The 25,594-nt window shown below is 34.7% G+C and overlaps 1 protein-coding gene across 10 annotated transcripts in view; it reads left to right on the forward strand.

Moving 5' to 3' along the window:
• The window catches only part of DGKB (diacylglycerol kinase beta), a 750,184-nt gene that overhangs the window by 183,053 nt on the left and 541,537 nt on the right, over positions 1-25,594 (forward strand). For all 10 annotated transcript variants that reach the window (XM_040472539.1, XM_040472542.1, XM_040472540.1 and 7 more), the window contains 4 exons: positions 2,266-2,406; positions 13,900-13,949; positions 17,294-17,368; positions 20,916-21,035. In XM_040472539.1, the coding sequence (XP_040328473.1) occupies positions 2,266-2,406; positions 13,900-13,949; positions 17,294-17,368; positions 20,916-21,035 (386 nt within the window). The remainder of the gene's footprint in view (positions 1-2,265; positions 2,407-13,899; positions 13,950-17,293; positions 17,369-20,915; positions 21,036-25,594) is intronic.

Here is a 25,594-nt window from a genome sequence, read left to right on the forward strand (position 1 = left end):
TACCTAAAAGAAAGGCAAACAGAAAATTATGTGGTTTTCACATTCTCCATATTGTTTATATTCACTATTATGAGAGCTGATAATGAAATACCAAGCACTTTAGTTTTATACAAACAGATGATCAGGAGGTGTTCTAAATCACTGAAAATGTATAATATAGTTGGCATTCTTTCAAATTAATGTCATAACATGTTCTTTTCCTTCTTTCTTGTTTTGTTATAATTTTGTGTAAGAGTTAAATCAAGCTGATTAAATCATTTCAGTACCATAATGGGAAAGCAGAGAAGAGAGGATTAGCTCATCATGCAGGATGAGTTAGGTCATAGTTTATCCGACTATAATTCAAATGCTGTGCTTTCCAAGTCTGGAAGTTATGGCTATGTCAAAGGTTAGTGCCAAAATGTCTTTTATCATAAAAGACAACTGCTTATTCCTACAGTTGGCCAAGCTTTCGTTGGTTAGGTAGAACCAGTAAGGTATATAGGTGTTTTAAAACTCAAGATTGTCTTCAATCTCTGCCTTTTATTTTTAAAAATAACTGTATTAGTTTGTATTAGACATACAGTGACATTTTTCTTAAGAAAAAATCAATTTATCATTATATCTTTCTTTTAATAGCTATAAACATAAGTAGAATCAATGTGAAGCGTAGAATTGTATTTGAAATAAGACTTTGGTTAAAAGAAAATGAAGGAAAGATTTATAGCAGTTTTATTCAAAATGTGAGTTCTGACCCACTAATGGGTGGTGAATTCAATTTAGAGGGTCTTTGACAGAATTTTAAGAATGAAATAAAAGAGAAGACAATAGGTTAACATAGAAAAGAAAAGTTGGGGCAATTATGGAACCTACTAGTAATGAGAAATGGGGTGGGGGGAATAAAAGGATTCTGCTGGATTAATAGGTAAATTGTTTTTCTTATTTTTTCTTACCCTTGGCCTTGAGCAAAAGTAGTCTGTAATTCGTTAGTGTAGATTAAAGGGGATGGATTTTCCAGCTGCAGAACTCTAAGCTCGTAAAGTGGGAATATTGTAATCTACCTCACAGAGTTAAGGTGGGAATTAAGTGAAATCATACATGTTAAAGCCTCCGGCTTGATTCCTGCCACATGTTAGACACTCAATAAATGAATGATAGAAGTAATTTCATAATCCATTAGATTATATGCATGGCTATCTTGAGATGGCTAGAGGAGAGGCCAGGTACTCCATCAAAGTTATTCATCAAAGGAAATAGACAAGAGCAAGAGATGTGGTTAGGTTAGGTTCATAGAATTGTATTTGGATGGGATTATTCCCTCCATTCTAGTAACTCCTGGTTGATTAGGAATCTAGTACATTCAGTCCATTAACCGTTTCACCCAAGCACCTCTTGTTTGCCAAATGAACCTTAAAAGACAATTGGGACTTGCCTTCAGGCCATGTCAGATACACATGATCTGGTTTCACAGGCTTCTCTGTGGAACTAACCATTTATGTAAACGAGTTTCAGTACAATTATCACTGGCCAGATAATCTACAATCATCAGCTGTTGCAAACAGGCACTGAGTTCACTACCCTCTTCTTGGAATAAGCACAGTGAATGGGTTTCAGAAATAAAAGTGTGAACCATATTAAAACTAAAGTACAGTCATATGTTCCCACCTCTCTAATTAAATGTCTGTCATGTTTAAGCAGATTTTTGTTTATGCTCCCTTTCTTACTCATGGGCAGATTTCTTGATAGGAAAAAGGATGTGTTGGAAAAAGGATGTTTTATTCACGGTGCTGGCAAATATTTGACATAAATATGAGTTTTTATGAGTGAATGAGTCCTGATTATCAACATATAAATCATATTGTGACAGACTCAAGTTTCTTCTTCAGTTTTTTTGTGAAAGGCCAATTTTTTGTATCTCCTTCGCTGATTTATAGCTGTCACTTCCTAAAGCACAGAAAGATGGAAGAGGAAAGTAGTTATTCATGCATTCAAATACACCTACCAGCTTACCCTGGACAAGAGGATTTGACCCTAACACCCTCCTGTAGGCAGGCAGAGCAGTCCCCGTGTCCCTGAATCCTGAAGAACTCTGCACTATTTACAACAATCATAGAAAATGTCTGACTCTGCTCTCCTAGAGTTCCAGAGAATTTGGTTATTATATAACCTAAAAATATATAGCTCTTTCCATTGTCTTTGCATTATCTATTTTCTTAGTTGTTGTTTTTCTTTGAAAGCAGTGTGGATATTTTTATGAATATAAAGACAAATATGTTTTTTCCCCAGGTTTGAGAATGAATAAAGGTGCCATCACCCCACCCCGTACTTCTCCTGCAAATTCATGTTCTCCAGAAGTAATTCATCTGAAGGACATTGTCTGTTACCTGTCTCTCCTTGAAAGAGGAAGACCCGAGGATAAACTTGAGTGTATGTGTTTCTTTATTTAGTTTACTTCTCACAATAGTGGGGAGGAGGAGGGACTAGATACTGATGAATTGAAAATTATATTTACTATGGTTATCTAAATTTTCATTAAATGAAGTGGCCTTGGTTAAGAAATAAAAATTCTTTCAAGTGGGAATCAAAGGATATTGTGAATATATTAAGATTCTTATCAAGTTCCATTTATTACAGAGTATTTCTTTAGCATGTTGGTCTGTCAGATGACTTGTTCTTGACTGTCCCTCAGTTTGGTAACATGAGGATACTGGAAAGTGTCATTTGAATTGTTTTGAAAAAACACCTTTATTTCTAGGATATGAGGAGGTCTTCCTCTTAGTCAGCACCAAGGTTCACTGGACACATACAACCTGAGCCTTTCTCTCATGGAAATCTTTCTTTAAAACTTCACCACTAACACTTTCTGTGCCAGGAATAAATGGTTTCTCAGGTGCCAAACACCTGAAAGTTTCATATATAGGAGTTGACTGTGGATGTTGTAAATAAACATAGCTGTGTTTGGTTTTTTCCACAATGTAGCAGGTGTTTCAGATAGAGATTTTCTATCTAGGTGAAAAGGAGAGAAGTGCTGTCTTTAATAAAGCGCAGTGTGTGAGCTCTCTCTGGTGGCAAACTATACTCATTGCAATGCAAGATATATTTTTTCAAATATTTACACTAAGCCTGAACATTTAATAATCTGGTCTGTCTCCAAAGCCCCTGCTAAACATAGAGCTGGTAGTTTGTTCAATAATCCAATAACTTGATTATATTGGATAGTGTTAAAATAAATTAAAGTTCTTGCGACTGAAATGTTAGTGAAGATAACAAATCCTAAATTTGATATTTTCAAGCAAATATAGACCATAGTGATGTTTCAGAATTATGATTTGAAAGCATGTTTAGTTAAATCTAATAGTAACATGTTGATAATATTTCTCTTACTAATAAAGAATTAACTATAATATGACTAAGTCATACCTGTCTAAGTTATAAACTGTATTAGGAGTCTTTAAATACGTATTTATTATTCCTAAATGTGGAATATTTGCATTTCAAGATTTATTTGTATTCCTAAAGACATACATAAATCTTTCACATTCCACAATAAATATTAATGTTCAGGGAATTTCTCTTGAAGTGACAGCCAAGGAGAAAGTTTGCTCAGGTGTTGTCAGGTCCGTGTTTGGGATGATTTTAAAAATATACAGGCAAATCCTTTCTTCCAGGTCTGAGACTAAATGAAGGCACCATCATTCCTCTTCAACATGCTATTTGTGTTGGAGTTTAATTATTTTTATATCAACTGGAAGCATTTTGTTTTTAAGGTAGAATTCTTAAGAGGTGTGCTTTTAAGTTCTCACATTGAGTTTATGAATCAAACCGTCTTTGTCTACAACTGCAGTCAGAATGTTAACCCACAAGTCATTCAAAAACACTTGATGAATCAGGTCAAACCTGACCTGCCACTTACCTTTCTTCACTGTTTTCAACCTCCTTTATTCTGTTCTTTCTTCAAATTTTCCAGCTCTTTGTCAAGCATTTGTCAGATTCAGTTGCCTTTGCCTTTTTTCTTAACTGTTGCTTCAGACTCTTGTCTTAGTGGGAATTTTTAGAGCCTGGCTCTATCAGTATGATTTTCATCAGTCTCTTCGAAATAGATGAATGTCGATTTACGAATATATGAAGATTCTGCCTCTGTCCCTGCTACACTCAAGTTCTCTGCTCTACTCCTCTGATTTGGAGGAACTTAACTTGATCCTTAATTATCTGGAATTTGTTTTTTGTCTGTTTTGTTTGTTTGTTTGTTTGTTTTGCTTTGCTTTGCTTTGCTTTGCTTTGTTTGTTTTTAATGCCAGTGCCTGGCCCTTTCCTACCTCTGTTAAGTCAGAATCCATTCCTCTTACCCACTTTCATATCAATGGACTGTACACTCTTTTCCTTCTACAATTAAACATTGACATATTCTCAATATTCATGTAGTCTTCTAGAGCTACAGGTTTGAAAAATATTTTCAGTAATACTTTAAAGAAATTTAATGGTGGTTAATTTAACATACACTTATTTCCAAAAGGGTTGTGACTTATTAAACACAATATAAACTAGAGGAAAGAAAAAATAAGTAAGTTGACAATAAATAAATATGGGCAAGCACCTAATATAATTCATTTTTGCTGGTAAATGCTGAACTGGGATCTTAATTTCTAAGTAGCTAAACAGAAAGGAATACATGCACATTCACTTAGGCCAGAAGTTAAACTTGATCACACATAAGAATTACCTGTAGGACTTAGGAGCATACAGCTTATTCCGAGCCCCAGATTCAGTGTAGGTGCTTCAGCAGGCGTGGTGTGCGCCCTTAGAATTTTCATGTATAACAAGGCTCCACATAGTGCTGATGTTGCTGCTTCAGGGACCACATTCTCAGGAACACTGGCTTATGCAATTCCTCCGTCCAATGAAGCATATACACACACACACACTTTCTCTGAAGGAAGGACCGTTTCTCAGAACTGCTGAATGGTGACAGTATTTGGTAGGCTTCTTTCCCTGGGTTACTACATAAAATAATGACATGGTTGTAAATGTTTCTAAAAAAGATATTTTCCCCCAAAATACTGTTTTATAAATCTATCCATCACTTACTATCACCTCCCATCTTCCTACCTGTCTTTTTTTGCCAGGCATTTACACAATGTTTAGAATAAAGATTATTTTTTTCTTTGAAAGGAAATAGACAAAAGTCCTCGAACTTTCCACCGATTATGTCATTTCTTCAAATTACTTTGCCTAGTCCAATCATGTTTTCTCACTGAGAACTTTGCTTATTCTGAGGCCCTATCAAGTAGATGGCATTTATTCACCTGCTGCTGTAGAAGGTATATGTGCATGTGCACGTGTTTTTGTGTAAATGTGTTCAGGTTGTGGGGAATTCCATTTTTCTCTTTCTTTGTCGGTGCTACTTACCTGCCATCCTGATGAGTGGAATAGGAGCATTGTACCGCAGCTGTTTTGCCCTCCTCACCTTAAGTCAGCTACAATACTTTGTGGAGAGTCATTCAGTATCTCCCTCTGTTAGTTTCTTTGCCTTCCTCGAATTCTGTGATTTCAACTCCATTTTATTTCAGTCTCCCACATCTGCTGCAATACCACACGACTTGTAATTTGTAAAGACTGGTTTTATTCTAAAATTTTAAACTCTAACATTTTACTTTGACCCCAGACTATGATCACTTAACTTCCCCCTCTCCTACTTTTAATTTAAACATAGCATAGCACAGTACTGAAAAGCCTAGACTCTTGATTTCACTAACTGAATGCATCCTAGCTTTAACACTTATGACTGCCTGGGGCACATTTTATGAAACAAAAACCTCTTGAGGCCTTAGTTTCTCCAACTACAAAATTGGAATCATAATAATATCTATCTCATATGTTTGCTATAAAGATTAAATTAACCAATATTTGCTCACATAAATTCCTTCACATTTATTGGTTCACATAAATGTTTGTTAAGTGCAATTTAAATAAGTATTCTTGTCTCTTAACCATTTCCCTTCCTCCTGAATTTGCCTGCTGCTTTTTTGGAAACCATCCCTCCATAATCTATGATGCCAGTCATTCTTTGACACTTAGTTTTGGGCACCCAATTTATTTGCTTATATATGGTGATGGCAGAGATTTAGTAAAATAAAACTATAATTCTACAGATTATAACTCTACTCAAAACTTCAGCTGGCCTACAGTGCCCTCAGTGTTTCTCTCATCATCAACTTCTTCTAGTTAAGTTGATCCAGATGCTTCATTTTTCCAACACCTACGTATTTAATCATCATCTTTAGGTGTGAATTCTTATAACTTTGTTTCATCTTACGTAAAACTGGTCAACCTCTAGACATGTTCTTCTTCCTCTTCTTCTTCTGAATGTGTCCCTTTGACAGTTCCCCATTAAAAATACATAAACTTAAGCCCTAAACTTAGAGCTATAAACTGATTTGACTCTACAGTTTCATCCCAACCTAGTTGGCCGTCTTGCGTTTAGCTTTGACCTACATTTACATGCACAGACAACATCCTAGTCACATAGATCTACTTTTCAATCACCAGACAAACCCAAACTTTTTCATATTTATACCTTTGCTTATAATGTGCATTTGCTGGGAATGCTCTTTCTCAATGTGTATCAGATCCACTACAGTATACACTTGAGGCCCAGCTCATGTTATGAATTCTCTGGCCAACTCCTAATTGGATTCATTTTGCTTGTACACTTATGCTGTGTAACTTCCTACCCTAGCACCTACTCTGTGTGTGTGAGTGTGTGTGTGTGTGTGTGTGTGTGTGTGTATTTCAACAGACAGATGATCAATGAATGATACTTAATTGGAATTGTGTTGAAGTCAATGGGTGTTTGAGAAGAGAAAAAAACGTGAATTATTTAAGTCATGGAATGATGCTAAAATTCATTTATACTGCATTTTTATTTTATTTTATTTTTTTTTTAATTTTTTTTCAACGTTTATTTATTTTTGGGACAGAGAGAGACAGAGCATGAACGGGGGAGGGGCAGAGAGAGAGGGAGACACAGAATCGGAAACAGGCTCCAGGCTCTGAGCCATCAGCCCAGAGCCTGACGCGGGGCTCGAACTCACGGACCGCAAGATCGTGACCTGGCTGAAGTCGGAGGCTCAACCGACTGCGCCACCCAGGCGCCCCTATACTGCATTTTTAAGACACATTATATTTACATTAGGATTGGTATTTATAAATTGTTAATGACTTAAGGAATAATTTTTGTTAGCTTACATTTAATTAAAATGTATCACTGAAGAGAAATACAAAATACAGTTACAAAATACAAAAATAACCACAAAATAGATCATTGACACACAAATAATGAAGAATAACCTGTATGTTAAAGTTGTTGCCATGTATAGTATTAATCTTAGAACGATTGGATTTAACACTGAAGAGACCCTAAAGATCAGTTAGTCATTCTCCCTGTAGAGTCAATGAAAAAAATTAAAGCCCAGAGAGACTGGTTGTTAATTATGGCACTAGTTTTTTTCTGGCTGTGACTAACACCCATGATTTCTGAGTGACTGTATAAGTGCTCTTCATTTTGAAAAGCTTCCTTTCCTTGTCTTTGTTGTTTCTCTGTAGGAAAAAAGGAGAAAACATTACTTCATTGCATTAGAAGTCACAAACTCCAAGCAGCTATTTTTTTTCACCTCTGCCCTGAAAGCTTACTAATATATAAACAAGTAAAAAAAAGTGAGTTAAAAAATTCCAGCTTACATGCCCTTTATAAACATACTTTCTAATGTTTAATGACAAACTAAATATTAATATTTTGATTAGAAAAATATATTATCCCAAGTATAATAACACCAGGGTATATTTAGTAAGTTGATGAGGAGAAAATAGATTAAAAACTTGCAAATCTTTTGGAAGAGAAAAAAAATTGTAGATATAAAGAATGAACCTTATATTGCATAATGTGCCTTTGCCCTGATCTTTTAACCAAATTCATGTGTGGGTGCATAATTGTTTCTATATAAAGGGAAATTGCATGAGCATAAAAATAGAAAAAAAGTGGGTTAAACTAGCTTGTAACTTTGTAACAGGTACCCACATTTGGAACTTATCATGTTGACAGAGTTATTTTAATATTGAACTTCAATTATGTTTGCATCTAAAAATCTATATCCTTATTATGTTAGTTTTAAGAATATATTTTTTTCAATGATTCACTTGACCTTGGAGCCTAATTTAGTTTTAAATTCTAATAAGAATATTAATTTCATCAATATTATTCAATGTAGTTTTAAAAGGGAAAGATTATATAGACTTACCAAGCAAAACAATTTTTATTTTCCATAGTTTTAATAACTGCCCTTTAAAAAAAATAACTACCTTTTTAAAAAGTTTCATTAGTTTCTCTATCTCTGTACAACTGAAGAATTTTCAAATCCTCCACCACAAATTCTAGTTTAAAAATTTGTGCCCTTCATTTTTTCTTTAATCTTTTCATTCTTAGTTACTTTCTCCATTATTTTACTTGTTCTATCTTTCTGGAACTATTATTTTTGGATATTGATACTCCAAGACAGAAATTTGAATTTGTTTTTTTTTTCAGTATTTTCCTTTTCCAACATATTTTCTCCTATGTCTTCTTTTTTTTTTTCCATCTGTAATGTCTTCTACATCTGTGATGTCTTTGTTTTACTTTTTCTGTCATGCTTTTAACTTCACAGAGGATTCATTTTGTTCTCAGCATAATCCTTATTTGTCTCTCTTCTTGTTTTATGGATTGCAATTTACCTCTTACAAGATTTTATTCTGTCTCCCTGCCTTGCTGTTTTTTTTTCCCCCCCTCCCAATACTTGTTTTGGAAGGACTCGTTGGTGTGGTGGGTGGGTGGGTATGTGGGTGAGGTTTAAGTGTGACTCACTGGAGATAAGGAAGGGGGCTTATACTCTTAATATTCAATGTATAGATTTTCACATAAACACCCTGATTTTGGTGTAGTGCCCCTCCCATCAACAGTCCTAAGCAGCCTGAGCTCAGCATCCTCTTGGTTTGCATAGAGCACAGTGTCCACTCTTCTCCTGGGGTAGGGAGCTGGCATATTGTTAGGTGGATGGTATGAAGGGTAGTATTTGAGGGTCTAACTTCTTTTCATGAAGATTATCACTTAATTTTCATCTCATCACCCTTTCTGTGCAAATCTTTGCTGCTTCTTCACTTAAGTTTATATTCTCTGGGTTCCAAGTCACTCAACATGTGTTTTCCAGCTTCCAATTTTTTTTTCCTCTTACATTTTCCTTGTGCTTGTTGATTCATGCTAATTTCTTTTTTTCTTTTTTTAGATGCTTATTTTTTTCTTTTGGTGGAGGGGGTGGGGGAGACAACGAGAGAGGGAGAAAATCTCAAGCAGGCTCTGCAATGTCAGCGCAGAGCCAGATGTGTGGCTCGATCTCAAGAACTGTGAGATCATAACCTGAGCCAAAATCAAGAGTCAGACACTTAACCACCTGAGCCACCCAGGCACCCTGATTTATGTCTATTTCATACATTACTATTACCATAGTCGCACTTCAATACACAGCCAATGTCGACAAATGTGTTTAATACTTCATATTTTGCATGACACTACTATAACTTTAAATTAGGAAAATAGACTTGTCTCTGAAAACTAAAATCCTAGAATTTCTCTCTCTTATTAGGGGGAAAGGAAGGAAGGAAAGAAGGAAGGAAGGAAGGAAGGAAGGAAGGAAGGAAGGAAGGAAAGAAGGAAAGAAGGAAGAAAGAAAGAGGCAGCGAGGGAGGGAGGGAGGGAGGGAGGAAGGAAGGAAGGGAGGAAGGGAGGAAGGGAGGAAGGAAGAAATTCTTGATTTAGTCTTGGTCAGATTTAGAGTATGTTAGATTTACTGTTCAATATATGCATGCCGTTTATATGACTGCTATTCTTATTGACTAGAACTTTTATTTTTCCACCTTTTTCCTTGATGAAATAAAGAGAATTCATAAGCAACCATTATCCTCTGTCAGTGTGTTTAGAAATTATTCAAAAGATGTCAGGACTTCTACTTTAGACAATAATGAAAAAACTTTCAGACCAACATCTCTACTGGGAACACATAGACAATTTGGACATAGTATTTTTTTTTAATTTGTTTGAATTTGTTCATTTAATTTTTTTGAATTCCAGAGTCTTCTTAATAGGTGTATGGTGGTCTCTGTGGCTTAAATTTTTATTTTGTTTATGATTGATGATCTTGAACACTTTATTTTGACTGACTATTCATGTATCTTCCATTTTTGAAATATCTGTTTAATATTTTTTGACTCTCTCTTATTTGGGTTGTTTGTCATTTTATTACTAAGCTATAAAGTTTGTTAATATATTTTAGAAATAAGCCCTTTATCAGACATCTGTGTTTTCAAAAGTTCTTTAATTTGTGGCTGGATTATTTTGTTCTTATTTTTCTTTTTCCTTTCTTTCTTTCCTTTTTTTTCCCTTTCTTTCTCTTATTTATCTTTTGATGAACAGAAGTTCTAATTCTGATGAAGCTTAATTATCTATTATTTATATTTTTAACGTTTTTTTTTTTTAATTTATTTTTGAGACAGAGAGAGACAGAGCATGAACGGGGGAGGGTCGGAGAGAGGGAGACACAGAATCTGAAACAGGCTCCAGGCTCCCAGAGGTCAGCACAGAGCCTGACGCGGGGCTCGAACTCACGACCGTGAGATCATGACCTGAGCGGAAGTCGGACACTTAACCGACTGAGCCACCCAGGCGCCCCTACCTATTTTTTAAAAAAAATAATTGATGGTCCATATTCGCTTACCTTAAGATTGTAAAGATATTTTCCTGTATTTTCTTCTAGAAGCTTTATAATTTAGCTTTAGTGTTAAAATTAAAGTCACATTTTTTTTTAAGTTCAATTTACACTTAAAATTTTCTTGATCTAACCTTTATGTCTGATGTGAACTAAGTACCAATGTTGAGTGCACAATATCACTGGGCAAGACAGAAAAACAGGTTAGTTTTTAATTAATTAAATTTAACTTTTAAAACATATCCTATGTTTAGGATTTTTGTAAGGTTTATTTTTGAGAGAGAGAAAGAGAGAACACATAAGCGGGGAATGTGGAGGACAGGAGACAGGAGGACAGAGTATCCTAAGCATGCTCCGTCTGACAGCATGGAGCCGATGCAGGACTGGAACCCATGAAAGGCGAGATCATGACTGGAGCCGAAGTGTGACGCTCAACCGACCAAACCACCAAGGCACCCTAATTAATTTGATTTTTAATAGAGCTGGTTATTGTTTTTTAATGATATCGAGGAACACAGAGAATCATTAGCAGAGGCAGAGAACCAGATCTGGAGGATACTTTTCTAGGATCAGTGGTGAACTTAAGTACAGAATTGGACCGGGGAAAAATCCCATTGCTGCCGCTCCGTGCACAGGGAGAGCACTGTTCATTGCCAACAGTGCTGACACATCCAGGACTCCGAATGCGCCCTCTCTGATTACTGCTACTCCTGCCTCACATCACCAGAATGAATTTGTATAGCACATTTTTTCTTGGGTCACTAGCATCTGATCGATTAACAAGGATTTTCTTCTGAATAGTAGAGCCGATGCCATGTGCAAAACTCTCCCTACAAGTCATCTGTTACTGTGTTTTGTAACGTGTGGCTTTAAGAACATAGAAAGAAGTTGCAGACGGTGCCAAAAATAAATGGCAGATACCCCCGCACAGAGTCCACTTGTGTGTGTATTTTTGAGGTTATGTTTCCAACAGGGTTTACCAAGAAGTGTAGAGCTCCATATATCTGACCATGTGAAAATGGTTTCATAGTCATTTATTATAATAAGGATTACTACAATAAGATAGGATTAATAGAGTCACCAGTACCCCCCATTCTAAAATAGTTAGGCTTGGTGCCTTGGTGGATTAAGCTATCTGACTTCTGCTCAGGTCATGATCTCACGGTTTAGGAGTTCCAGCTCTGAATCGGCTCTGTGCTGAGCCTACTTGAGTCAGTCTCTCTCTCTCCCTCTCCCTCTCCCTCTCCCTCTCCCTCTCCCTCTTTCTCTCTCTCTCTCTCTCTGTCTCTCTCTTCTGTGTGTGTGTGTGTGTGTGTGTGTGTGTGTCTGTCCCGCTTTTCTAAAAAATAAACAAACTTAAATAAATAAATAAAGATAAATAAATAAATAAAGTTAGGCTTTTGTAAGTCTTTTCCTTGTTCCCTGCACTGAAACCGTTCTTTGGGCGATGTGTGAATGAATTCCTGCCGCTTAACAAGTGATTTTTATTTTCTGCTTTTTTCTGGAAAATCTTAGTATCCATGTTGTGGTAGGTTTTTTCCTTTCTGAATTTTTGTCATTTATTGAGTACACGAGAGAGAGTAATCATCATGGTTTGCAAATAAAGATATTTACATCATTAGCCAGCCTAACGTTATGTTCCTTAACTCAATAGGTACACACTTTCCCCTTACATTTTAACATCTTTAAAGTCTTTTTGCGTTTTACAATAAATAGTATATGATAGTTACATTGCAAGCATTTTTTCCAGTTCGTTGTATGCAGACGGGCTATACATCTTATAAATACATAATCATATCTTTGATTGGTGAAGTATAATGATTGTTTTTAAATACAAAAATAATAATTACAGATATATGATCAAGGCCATTGCATAATTATGCCCCCTTGTTATCAATGTCTTTATTTAATACGATAGACCTCAGACATCAAGATTCTCCCAGAAATTATGCAAACCCAACAAAAACTCTCACTTCCACTCCTCTGTTTTAACAGCTGTGTCAGTCTTCTCTGTTTATCTCAAAATGGCACCTGCAGCCTCTGCTGTGGTCTCCTGGTGGTATGTGAATTTATGAGGGAATCCTCAGGCCATTGAGACCCACTGTCCTCTGGCTTTCCTGTGCTGGCTACCACAGAGACAGCACTTCCCTTTTCCTGACTCATTAGTTCAAAGAGTGGGTACCCTATGAAACTACCTCTCAGACTGCAACAAATACACCATTATAACCGTGGTAGTAATGCATTTTGTGTCTTGTTGTCCTCCGTCAGAAAAATTCCCTTGTTTTGCACTAATCCTTTCCCATACTGCTTAGGGATCAATCAAAACAAGGGCTTACATTTGTGTACTGACCGACAGCTTTGGATATGCATTTATGTGTATCACCTCACTTAACTTTCACAAGTGTGTTTTATGACAGGGTATTTGTTCTCATTTTACAGAGAAGAAAACAGTGTTTGACTATGCTCATGTACTAGAGGATCGCATGTTCCGAATTTGGGTTACACACCTCCAAATTACATCTTTCTTCTTATTCACTCTGCCCTTTAATATCTGCATTCTGAATGTCTAAACTCCTTCTTTCATTTTTGAGTTTTCATTTAATGATCTTGTAATAAAAAAAATGAGCAAAGAATAGTACCTCTTAGTGTTTTCTAGATACATAACAAAAATTGATAGACCTTGTATCTGATATTTCATATTTTTGTTAACTGATGAATTCATTTGCAAATTAGTTTGAGAAATCATCCCATAGATCAATTGCTTTAAGTAGGAGAGGATTGAATATTTGCTTTCTTTTTTTTTTTTTTAATTTTTTTTTTCAACGTTTTATTTATTTTTGGGACAGAGAGAGACAGAGCATGCATGAACGGGGGAGGGGCAGAGAGAGAGGGAGACACAGAATCGGAAACAGGCTCCAGGCTCTGAGCCATCAGCCCAGAGCCCGACGCGGGGCTCGAACTCACGGACCGCGAGATCGTGACCTGGCTGAAGTCGGACGCTTAACCGACTGCGCCACCCAGGCGCCCCTGAATATTTGCTTTCAACAGAAAATAAATTTTGAAGAATCTGTCTTATCCTAACATTGATCTCACTCACCTATAATATTTTTTTCAACACCTCTTTTATTTCTAGTTATGTTTCGCCTCTATGACACAGATGGGAATGGCTTCCTGGACAGCTCGGTAATTTTTTTTCTTCAAATTTTCTGTGAAAATTTCAAAGCAGTTTGTTCTGAAAAATGCAATGAATAAATTTATAGCTATTACCACAGAAGACACACTTAATATAATTTCTATGCACTCACACAGCATTTTTATCATCTGAATTTTTGAAAGAGAATGACCTGAAAAGGCTGTTAGGATTACAATTGTTCTATTGAATTATTTTACTAGAAAAAAGTGACTTTTATGCATGGGACGATAAAAAAAGACCCCAACCTTGTTTGAATAATACAAGAGAAAGTTGAGATCATTGATCTAGAAAGAAAAAAAAAAATCTGAGGTTTGACACTAAGGAAATTATCGAGAATACCAGTAGAATTAAAAGAAATTATAAAGTCAATTCAATCATGTTATCATTTGCCACATTTTAAAGTCTTTTGGTCATATATATGCTGTTAAAATACATACATATATTTAAAAATTGATTTGACCAACTCTCCTTTTTAAAATGTCTCATCTAATATAAATGCAAACTGTATTCTTTATCATTTTAGTCATAAAAAGCAATAGGAAAAAAATACAATCTCTGTATGACTTAATTGAAATGAATAATTAAATGTTTATTTTATTTGTAATATACACAAATAAGTGTTAGTTTTCAGAGTAGTTAGATTCTTAATTTTACTGCACGAATCAGTGCCTCAAATGAAAATCCATTTCAGGTTCCATCCAATAATGCATTTACATTTCCTAATCATATATTTTTCATATTATATCATTGCCTATTCCATAAAGGAAATATAAGAATATTAATAAAATAATAAATATCAGGTTGTGGAAATTTTGAAGCATGCAGGTACATTAAAAAACAAATGTTTTGATATTTTTAAATTGATTAAAATGAGCATTACTTCTGATAATGAGTGAGTTTCTCTCATCATCTGATATACTTCCCTCTAACAGAACCAAACAGAATTCTACAGGCAAAGCAATGAAGTTGGATACATATTTATGTAATGCTGAGTACGATAATGGCACATTAGCTTCTCCAGAGAGAGATAAAAACGTATAATTCCTAATTTAGGAAATGACCACCCATCTAAATTGATGCTGTGATTGTAGGATTTCTTATTTAAGTCCCTCCAGTTTTTCAAATGCTATCATTTTTAAGTGCCTGGTAGTGTGCAGTTTTCCATTTAGGAATATTAAGCTACATGATACATTTGCTCATTTTCTGGTGGCACTTCACAGCTAGGAGTTTAGACTTTTCTAGATATTTCCATATGCTTATTGTAGCACTTCTGACTATATTGATACAGATTATATTTCAATGCAAATTTGTTTTATTTAATGTTTCTGTTTAATTAAATTAAAAAGATGTTTCTTTACTAGACTTTTAGCCATGGTTTGGCAGCTGATTTGAAAATTAAATTAAATGCTTTTTTGGTCTCTGGCCATTTTTGTTGTTGTTGTTAACATACAGTATATTTCCAACAATATTTATAACTATACATACAATATTAAACAATGAATTGGGGGTAAATAAATTTATTTATGATTCAAGTAGTCTGTTTTGTAATTAAGGGTCTAAATTTTGTTTTTATGGTTTTCTCCATACAACCTACTACAACAATATATTGCCTTCACTGTCAGGTTGAAATTGCACATGCTGATGTCATTTGTCTTAGAATTGTAAAGGTATAACACTTCACATAGTGGAGGCAAGGCATAGGAAAATTGATACTTTGAAAAATGACCACTGTTGTGTAATAATGCTAGTTAATATTTATTGATCCCTCGCACTATGCCAGGTGGCATAAATGTATTTCATATCATAGCATGTTTACTCTTTGCAGCAACTCTACGAACTAGGTAAGATTAGAATAGTCATTTTACTGATGAGGAAACCGAGTCTTAGGTTAGTTGACTTATCTGATGTCAATTAAACATGCCTACATAATAGTCCACTAGAAATAGTTTCTGTTCCTAAAAGCATATCCAGGGACGTTTAACCTTTCTAAACCACTAAGGCATATATTTGTAGGCAAAGACAGAGTAACACACACACACACACACACACACACACACACACACACACACGCACAATTCTAGCCTATAATTCCAAGGTACACTAGTTTAAATTTTTTCTTATCTGTATTAAGTAAACACATTCATATTTGTATGTTTTTTGGGGGCAACCTGTGTTACACAAGCAACATTTTCATGATTACATTTTTCTAGAGAATGGTAGGGTAGCTTCCATCAGTTTTTTATAGGGATCCATTATCTCCCAAAAGAAAACCTCTTTTACCATATCTCCTTCTTCACTTTATGAATGTTAAGTACATATATTAGATCAGAGACTGAGATTAGTAGATTAGAGATTAGATTGAGTAGAGTTATCTTTGATTAATATGCTTTCAAACCTTATTCTTTTATACTATAAGAAGTATAAAGTTTTACATTATTATACTGTAACAACAATTTTAATTACGTCATTGACTACATTTAAAATTACTAGCATTTAAAAAGCATATTTAATCTATTCTGGATACAGGGAACAATTAAAGCATTAAATAAATAGTTATGAGCAAATGCTTTAATTTGTTTAGTCAAGTCATATGTATTAACTAGCCATTGTTCAAAGAGTTGACACTTGAGCAGAATAATATGAAGATTCTAACTAAAATTCTATTTCCTCATAAAATAAACTTTACATGTACTTAGCCTCTAAACTTTGACCCTTGAACGCACCTCTAGCAGAGCAAATTATACCACTTAATGACTAGAACAGTCAGTATACATTCTCAGTGTATCGGAATAAAAATAAACTTCTCAGTTGCCCTCAAACACTTCCTTTCATCCTTCCACACCTGTTTCCAAGCCATAGGGTCAGGATGCTTGGTGACTTAAACATCACATCTTGTGAAAATATGCATGTCTCTTCTTTGATCAGATGTTCTTTCCCAAGACAGATTTTCTTCCTTAAAAAAAAAATCTTTTGGAAGAAAATCTTTTTTTGTGCAGTTGGTGCCCTCTCCTGGTGAAGATTTCTAGACAAAGTACAAAATGAATTTGTATTCAAGTGCATCTTTTATGTATAGTTAATCAGACTGTTAAAAGGATATATTACATGTGTATATAAATTACTATATAGATATATAAATTTTATATAATAGGTATAAATTAATCATGTAACTCCTTTAGTTTTTGAGCTACATGTTAAAGAAAACAATTCTTGTAAGTAAAAGTTTGAAAAACTTACAAAGACCTTGTATTCATATCCATATTCTCTCTCTCTCTCTCTCTCTCTCTCTCTCTCTCTCTCTCTCTTTCTCCACCCCCCCCCACTCTCTTCTCTCCAGGAACTAGAAAATATCATCAGTCAGATGATGCATGTCGCAGAGTACCTTGAATGGGATGTCACTGAACTTAATCCAGTAGGTATATGAATGGTTTAACTGTTGGCTACATTCTAAAAGACCCCTTTGTCTTTTGGGTTTTGTTTTGTTTTGTTTTGTTTGTTTGTTTTTGGAACTTGAAGATACTCCTGTCATTTGATATTTTCCTTTGATAACTCTAAGTTACTCTTTCTATTCAGTGCTGAAAATGGATTCTGAACAAGAAAATGTGTATGTGCTGTTCTGGAGTTCTAAACAGTAACTTTTCCTTTTCTTCTTCATGGAAATTAATTTGAATGGTGGCCTCAAATATCTGTCGGTAAACAGGCTGCTGATGAACACTGCCAAAGTTGTGCCTTGTCATAAAAAAGTCAGAAATGATGTGTGTTTTTCATGATCTCTATGATTTTCCTCGTATGGAAATAGCTAAATATTGATTCTAAAAGAAGGTGAACTCAATCAAGAAGATGATAGTTTACTGTGTATGGCATTGTATTATTCCCTGTATTATATGTTATTCAACACTTGCAACTCTCTGAAGTAGATACTACTATTTTATTCATTTTACAGATGAGGAATTGAGACCTCAGAATGTTAAAGTAACTTCCCTGTAGCACTTAAGCTGGTTAAAGATAGAGCTAGAAAATTATAATCTATTGTTTAAAGAAATGGTATCTAACAATGCTTGTAAGAGGGCGCCTGGATGGCTTATTGGGGTGCCTGGATGGCTCAGTTGGTTAAGCAGCCGACTTCGGCTCAGGTCACAATCTCGCGGTCCGTGAGTTTGAGCCCCGAGTCGGGCTCTGTGCTGACAGCTCAGAGCCTGGAGCCTGTTTCAGATTCTGTGTCTCCCTGTCTCTGACCCTCCCCTGTTCATGCTCTGTCTCTCCCTGTCTCAAAAATAAATAAAATGTTAAAAAAAATGAAAAAAAAACCTTATTTTTACAGCATTATTCAAATGTATATTAAAACATACTTGATTAGAATCTGTGACTTTTGCTACAAGTAATATTTTGGGGAGAGTTGATAAGTATGTTATTGACTTTAGTTTATTCTTGAAACCAACTAAGTCGAGAAAATTATAAATGAGTTAAGCAAATAGAAATCAATTTATTTTAATGGCTTGCATTTTATATGAATTTTAAAAGCCTTATAACGGCATGATAATGACATGATTATATGATAGGAGAGCTGAGATAGCATTCCCTTTGCTTTGGAAACTAACGCCAGTAAATTACAACAAAATTATATGCAATGTCACCTATAAAGGAGGGCACCATTCTTACTGGGATTGAGGTTTCCAAGTTTTAAGTCAACTGGTTTTTCTTTTTTGAGGGATGTGGAAATACACATGCTGTGCACATGATGCATAGCACATATCATGAACAAGGTTGCAGTTTTTATATTCAATAATAAAAGAATGGTATTTAATTCTAAGATTACTGCTTGATTCATCTTAGTACTATTTTCACTGAAATTAAGGGACTTTTAAGTTCTTTTGTCCTTTGGGGTTATGTTCATCTAAAATAGCTTTGTCCATCCTACTCACCTTAATACCTGTAAATATGGTACATCTTTCAGTCAAGTCTCTTGTCCTCACTGGAGCCATGGAAAGAAGGAAGATGTTTTTTATATTAGGTTTTAAAGCTGAAGGCGGCACTACTGCTTTCTCTCCCCCAAAATATTGGCAGGCTGTACATTTGAGTAAAAGGGAGATGTGGATGATTTGAGGAAGGGAACAGTTGGTGGCTGGGCCGTCTAATTATGACAGATCCCTACTAGAAAATATAAATAATAAACTGTATGGCATTATTTGTCATTTGCAGCACACACTGATAAATCTGTCACCTCTGTGAGTAGTATAAATAGTAGAAAGTGAAGATAAAATGACTTACCTTGTGCAGTGTGTTTGCCATCATGGGGAACGGCATGCCTCATCCTGCCTAATGATTCGGCAACTCTGCCTGTTTAAAAAAAAAAAAAATTTTTAACGTTTATTTATTTTTGAGACACAGAGAGACAGAGCATGAACAGGGGAAGGGCAGAGAGAGAGAGGGAGACACAGAATCCGAAACAGGCTCCAGGCTCTGAGCTGTCAGCACAGAGCCCGACGCGGGGCTCGAACCCACGGACCGCGAGATCGTGACCTGGCTGAAGTCGGACACTCAACCGACTGCACCACCCAGGCGCCCCAACTCTGCCTGTTTTAAACCAGTGTGTACATTTGTACACATTGTCAGACACCTGATAAGTTTACACATATGAATAAAAACAATTGAACATTTGAGGTTCATGGCAGTTAATGGGGAATATTGAGACGTCCTTGGAAAAGGTTTTTAAAAAATGAACCCAGGCTCTAACATTAGATGTATGAGGTACAACCACCTGAAACAATGCTCTGTGTTTTAGTTTTCTTCTTATTTATTCTTTCTACTAGTTCATCAAAGTACGTTCAAGGGGCAGGAGATTTTAACAGTATCTTCTACCTTTTTGCTAAATTCTAAATAATTTCCCCTGTTTTTCATTTGGAGAATAATAAAATGATTATTTCAGCACTATTTGTTCCAAAAATTCTCTTGTTTCTCAGTACCTACCTTTAGGTGTGTATGAAGGAAAATAACCTGATTTTCAAATACTTCGTGAGGAACCACACCAATCAACTAAGTTCAGGAGTTTTTAGGCAAACAACACTGTATCAACATATCAAGTATTTCATTTATTGCATCTTTCAAATTTTTGTTCTAATGCTCTCCATGTATCTTTTTTTTTCTGAATTGATTAAAATTTCTGTATTAGCATTTTGGTGCTATTAGATGGAAATACTTCATCTCCCCAGAAAGCAAGGGTAATATGTTTGGAACACACATATACTTTCTGCTAATGTAATATTAACAGCCCCTATGTGATACTTAGTATACATTCTGGATGCTCTTTGAAAAAGCTTACAGTAAATTAACATACTTATTAAACACATTGGATTAAATACTGATATTACCACTGTAAAAGAGATAGTTGTATTACCAACAAACACTATAGAGAACATTTTGAGACATTCTATACAAGTCAACTTTAGAAAAGAAACCTAATCAAAAATGACTTGATGATTTAACTTCTTGGATTTATTAAGTTCTGATAGACAATTAAAAGCAACTTAATTCCTCCACCCCTTACCACTTAGCAAAGAATTACTTCAGCTCTTTGCCATGAAGTTAATTTGTTCAGACATTTTCTGGCATATACATGAATTTTAAAAATCTAGAGAAAGCAATTAAAGACCACTTTCACCCTTAAATTAAAGATACCCTCTTGTTTTAGCTGTATCATTCACTGAGAAGTATTAAAAAGTTAAGCAGTTATTCCTACAAGTTGAACATCATAGGTGGTCAAGTTCCAGAAATCATAACAAAGCCACGATATCCACAGTTTTTGGATTAACATTGTACCAATTTACCTAGGTATTTATCTCTACTCTGCAGTTAGTTGCTGGTCAGTTTGTTTTAGCTAATTCATTGCAATGCTTTATTCTTTCTTTTGAAATGCATTTTATTGATTCACTGCAAGCTTTCCCTCATCTCTTCTACTCCAGATCCTCCATGAAATGATGGAAGAAATAGACTATGATCATGATGGAACAGTCTCTCTGGAGGAATGGATCCAAGGAGGAATGACAACAATTCCACTTCTTGTGCTCCTGGGCTTGGAAAATGTAAGCATTTACACAAAGAGGGTGGCCTGGTGGTAAGTCAGTGGGGTGCTCCATTACACATTTTGATTATAAATTGATTTGGCCGTTTTCTGTCATTAAGCATGTAGTGAGTGCCTGGACCTTTTAATAAGTATACCACAGTGCAGTGTCATAATAAGTTGTGAGTAATACTTGCCACAAACACATTGATTCATTTTAGGTATTGCTTTATTATTTAATATGTAATTTCTTTTTTTCTCTATTTAAAATATGATCTAGTTTGAAAAAAAATATTGACCTTCTCATTTTATTTACTGCAAGAAACTCCCCAATATTATTACAGTCTGTGGTTCTTGTGGTGCTCCTTCTCATTCCATAATCACCATCCCCATGAAGAAAATCTATTTTATTGATAACCAATACTTGGAGAAGCCAATTATATACTGAGGTAGTTAAGAGTATATATGAAACATAATTTTTTCTTACGTATCATCAGATCAGCCAGCTTTTCATTCTAAGCCTATCAAAAGTTTTCTTATATCATTGCTTCCAGTGGTAATTAAAAAGTGGTTTGCCAGAAAATAAATGAACCTAAGTTTAGAATGGGATAAAACAGTGAGTTTGAAACTGAATCTTGCTGCCGGGTCTTGATGTCAATTTCAGTAATCAAAGTCAATGAGTCACTATTGGATTTTTGTATGTAGCATTAATAAAAAGAATTAATTCTAATGTGCATATAATAAAATGTATACTAAGATTTAGAGAACATTACTTATGGAAACCACCATAACACATAAAATATTTAGAATTTTGAAATGCAAGAACATCACGTCCACCACTTTGCTGCTGACTCCAAAACTTCTCCTACTTATTTGTTACCAGAGCTAACAACGTTGCAGATTCAAGACTATACCACAGTTACTCAAGAGACCAAAATATTTTTTAATTTTTTTTTTAAATTTACACCCTAATTAGTTAGCATGTAGTGCAACAATGATTTCAGGAGTAGATTCCTTAATTTCCCTTACCCATGTAGCTCATCTCCCCTCCCATATCCCCTCTAGTAACCCTCTTTTTGTTCTCCATATTTATGAGAAGAGACCAAATTTTTTAAAGCCCTCGTGAAATCTTACAGTCTGTATTTGTAAGACATATGAGAATATACACAAATATGTTTGTACACTTTTACATATGGGTGTGGGAATATATATGTGGGCTTTAGGAAACTAGCGTTTCTCTCTTTTTCACCTGAATGTTCAAATTCTTTCACATTTAGGTTAAGCTTACCCCTCATGAGGCCCATAGGATTTTAGATATGGTCATAGGAAGGCAAAGAAAAATTGCTAATAGGTGATATACAAGGAAGTTATCCTTAAAGTAAATAATTTATTAAAACAAAGTAGATCTTATTGTTAATAGATATATATTTCTACATTTTGAAAATTAATGAGGCAGTTTTTTCTTATATCTGATGTTCTCATACAATACATAACCTGATATCTTTTGGTAAGAACCTGTTGTATATCTCTATATTTTAAATATTTGTTTAATTGTTTAATACACCTGATTAAACTATATGTAAATAAATCAGGAGAAAACAAAAAGAAAATTAACAAAAGTTAACATTTTAAGGAGTAAGGTATACTTTAAACAGAAAAAGTTGTCATATGCTAGTCAAGATGTTCTGATAATAACATTTCCCTCAAAGAGAATTTTATATTTTTAAAGCTACAATTACATTTATTCTAAATATTTATGGAAATTTTAGTATGAGAGAATGTATGGGAATGAGTAAGTACACTATTTGGTATTTGGTATGCTGGACAGCAAAATGCAGAAATGCAAACTTAGTCATCTATTTTTAAAATATTACATAAAGATTTTGAAATGATGTTCTTCTAAGGAAACAGTTGTTTAGATTTTTTATAAATATATATATATATATATATATATATATATATATACACACACATATATATATTATTTATAAGGTTGTGAAAATAGCATGGGTAAATACAATCCACAAGTCCTGATAGATTTAATTCAAATTATTTTAAACAAATACAATACTTCATCGGTTTCTAATGTAGCAGTAAATTTATTTCAACTGAATGAAAATTCTTTGTCATGAATTTCTATCAGGCTAAGCATACCTAATATACTTTATAATCATGTTATTAAGTTTATATTTTGTGTTTTTAGTAATATGAGATGTTTTTGGAGTTTAACAGGAGAAATCCATTTAGGGTTTCAAAGTAGTAACCAGACCTATGTTCCAAAATTGTGTTTCCAGTGAAAGCCACTAGATGGCATGGCTACATCGTTTAACATTTACTGATCAACTTAAATAGGAGATGGAATTTTTCCTCTCTAAAGAATTCTGAGAGTAATATCCCTTTTCCTTTGCTTTTTTAAAAAAGAATAAGCCAATAATGTTTTAAATTGTCTTTTAATAAAATGTATAAGCCATGTAATTATGATCACAAAACAGAGCATTTATTTGTTAGAAACAGCTTTTTAATTCCGAAGCATGGAAAGTGTTATACAAAGCAGGAATGACACAATGACAACTGAGTGATGAGGGCCTTTTTTTAGTAATTGAGATTTATTTCCTTTTCTGTAGGCAGTTAATGTGTTATGTTATTACCTGTAGAGAATTTGATTCATGATGCCATTTCCCCCTTCCAGCCCCCAAGCCCCCCCCCCTTTTGCTAATCAAATTGGAAATCTAGAAGCTTTAGGTTGAATCCAGCTATTTATTGTGCAGCCAGTCTTGTTATGTTGTCCTATACATTCTTGTCTTCTGTCAATTATGAGCTCAGGGAGTAGATTCTAATTGATAGTGCTTGTTAAATACCGCAGTGCATTTGAAAGTGACTGTGGTGTACTAGCCAAATTACACAGATAAGAACATTGTCCTGGGAGAGAAATCCTTACTTCTAATGCAAAGCAGAACAGTTGTGATTTCATGGTAGTTTATTTTTCTCCATCAATAGACTTTAAATATTTACTCTATTTCAAGTACTATCTGTTTTGGCAGCAAAATCACAAATGTAGTTTATCAGAACCTGATTCTATATCAAATGCTAGAGAATAAGAGTCATTTCTTTTCTATTATAAGAAGTCCATGAGGGGCACCTAGGTGGCTCAGTCAGTTAAGCATCTGACCTCGGCTTAGGTCATGATCTCACAGCCTTTGAGTTCGAGTCCCGCATCAGGCTCTGTGCTGACAGCTCAGAGCCTGGAGCCTGCTTCAGATTCTGTGTCTCCCTCTCTCTCTGTCCCTCCCCCGCTTGTGCTCTGTCTCTCTCTGTCTCTCAAAAATGAATAAATGTAAAAAAATTTTTTTTTAATTAAAAAAAAAAAAAGAAGGCCATGAAACTTAGCAAACCCAGTATGAAATGGTACAGTCTGTTACATCTGAAGGAAAACTGAGAGTTTGGGTGTCGCTTGTGATTTTTATTATACCTGAAGCAGAGTCATTTATTTATAAGGTCTTTGTTGCAGTTGCTCATTTCCACCATATGGCTGGCACAGAAGTAATCACAGGAACTAAGTAAAGGAAAGAGCAAAGCTGTGTTCCAGGAAAACCTTATTTACAAAAACAGCTTGCTAGTCAGATTTTACCCACAGGCCATAGTTTTCTGACCCATGATTTATTCTGTCGCTTATCTGTCATATTAGAAACAGAAAGAGTATTAATTTATATTTAGTCATTTAGGAGAAAGGAATCTAATATCTTTTTATTTAGCTCAGTTAGACAACCCCAACAAGACATGTAGACTAATGAAGAGATAGTACGGTAGCAGTGAACTTCATCAAATTGATCTTTACCTTGGCTCTGTTACTAACTAACTAACTAGGTCATTTTTGTGCCAGCCACTCATTCTCTCTAGATACATAAAAAGAAACTAGGCAACAATATTCCTTTCCTTTTCAAATATTCTTTCAACTCAGTTATTCTTTCTTTTTTTTTTTTTTTTAGATAAACAAGATAATTCATAGTGCTGCAATTCCTAAAATCAGTAATCTTGGATCATTATTAGGTTTTTCAGAAAAATTCCTGAATTCATATTATCATAAAAACAGAAATACACATTTAAGTAGGAGCCTGGCTTAAGATAAGAATACCTTAACTTCTTAGTCTTGGATTGTAGTGCCCACATCTGGCATGTATGGCTTTTGAGTGGATATATGTTTTCATTTCATTTTATGTGTTCTCAGAATCCTGGACTTTAAATACTATACATCATTTAAACTTTGCTGTTGATCAGAATGTCTTAGGACACATATTTTCAGCTGACTCAGCAAAGTAAAAGTAACCACTTGGTGTGCCTCCTGATTTCTGATGAAGTCTATTTCCTGATGAAATTTCTGAGTATAATGGAGAGCCGAAGATGATGCATTCTTAATAGACTAAGCTATATTTGGAAAACTAATGCTTCACACTCTATTTTTTAAATTTAATTTGGTTGAGCTGTTGTTCTGCTGTTTATGCATTGCTCAATCTAGAAAGGATTTATGAAGTGGATAAATGCAATAATTCTTGAGATTCCAAGTTGGGTCATTCAAGGACGCCA

This window comes from Herpailurus yagouaroundi, unplaced genomic scaffold, assembly GCF_014898765.1.
Source record: "Herpailurus yagouaroundi ecotype Mexico unplaced genomic scaffold, PumYag 100, whole genome shotgun sequence".
Taxonomy (NCBI): Eukaryota; Metazoa; Chordata; class Mammalia; order Carnivora; family Felidae; genus Herpailurus; species Herpailurus yagouaroundi.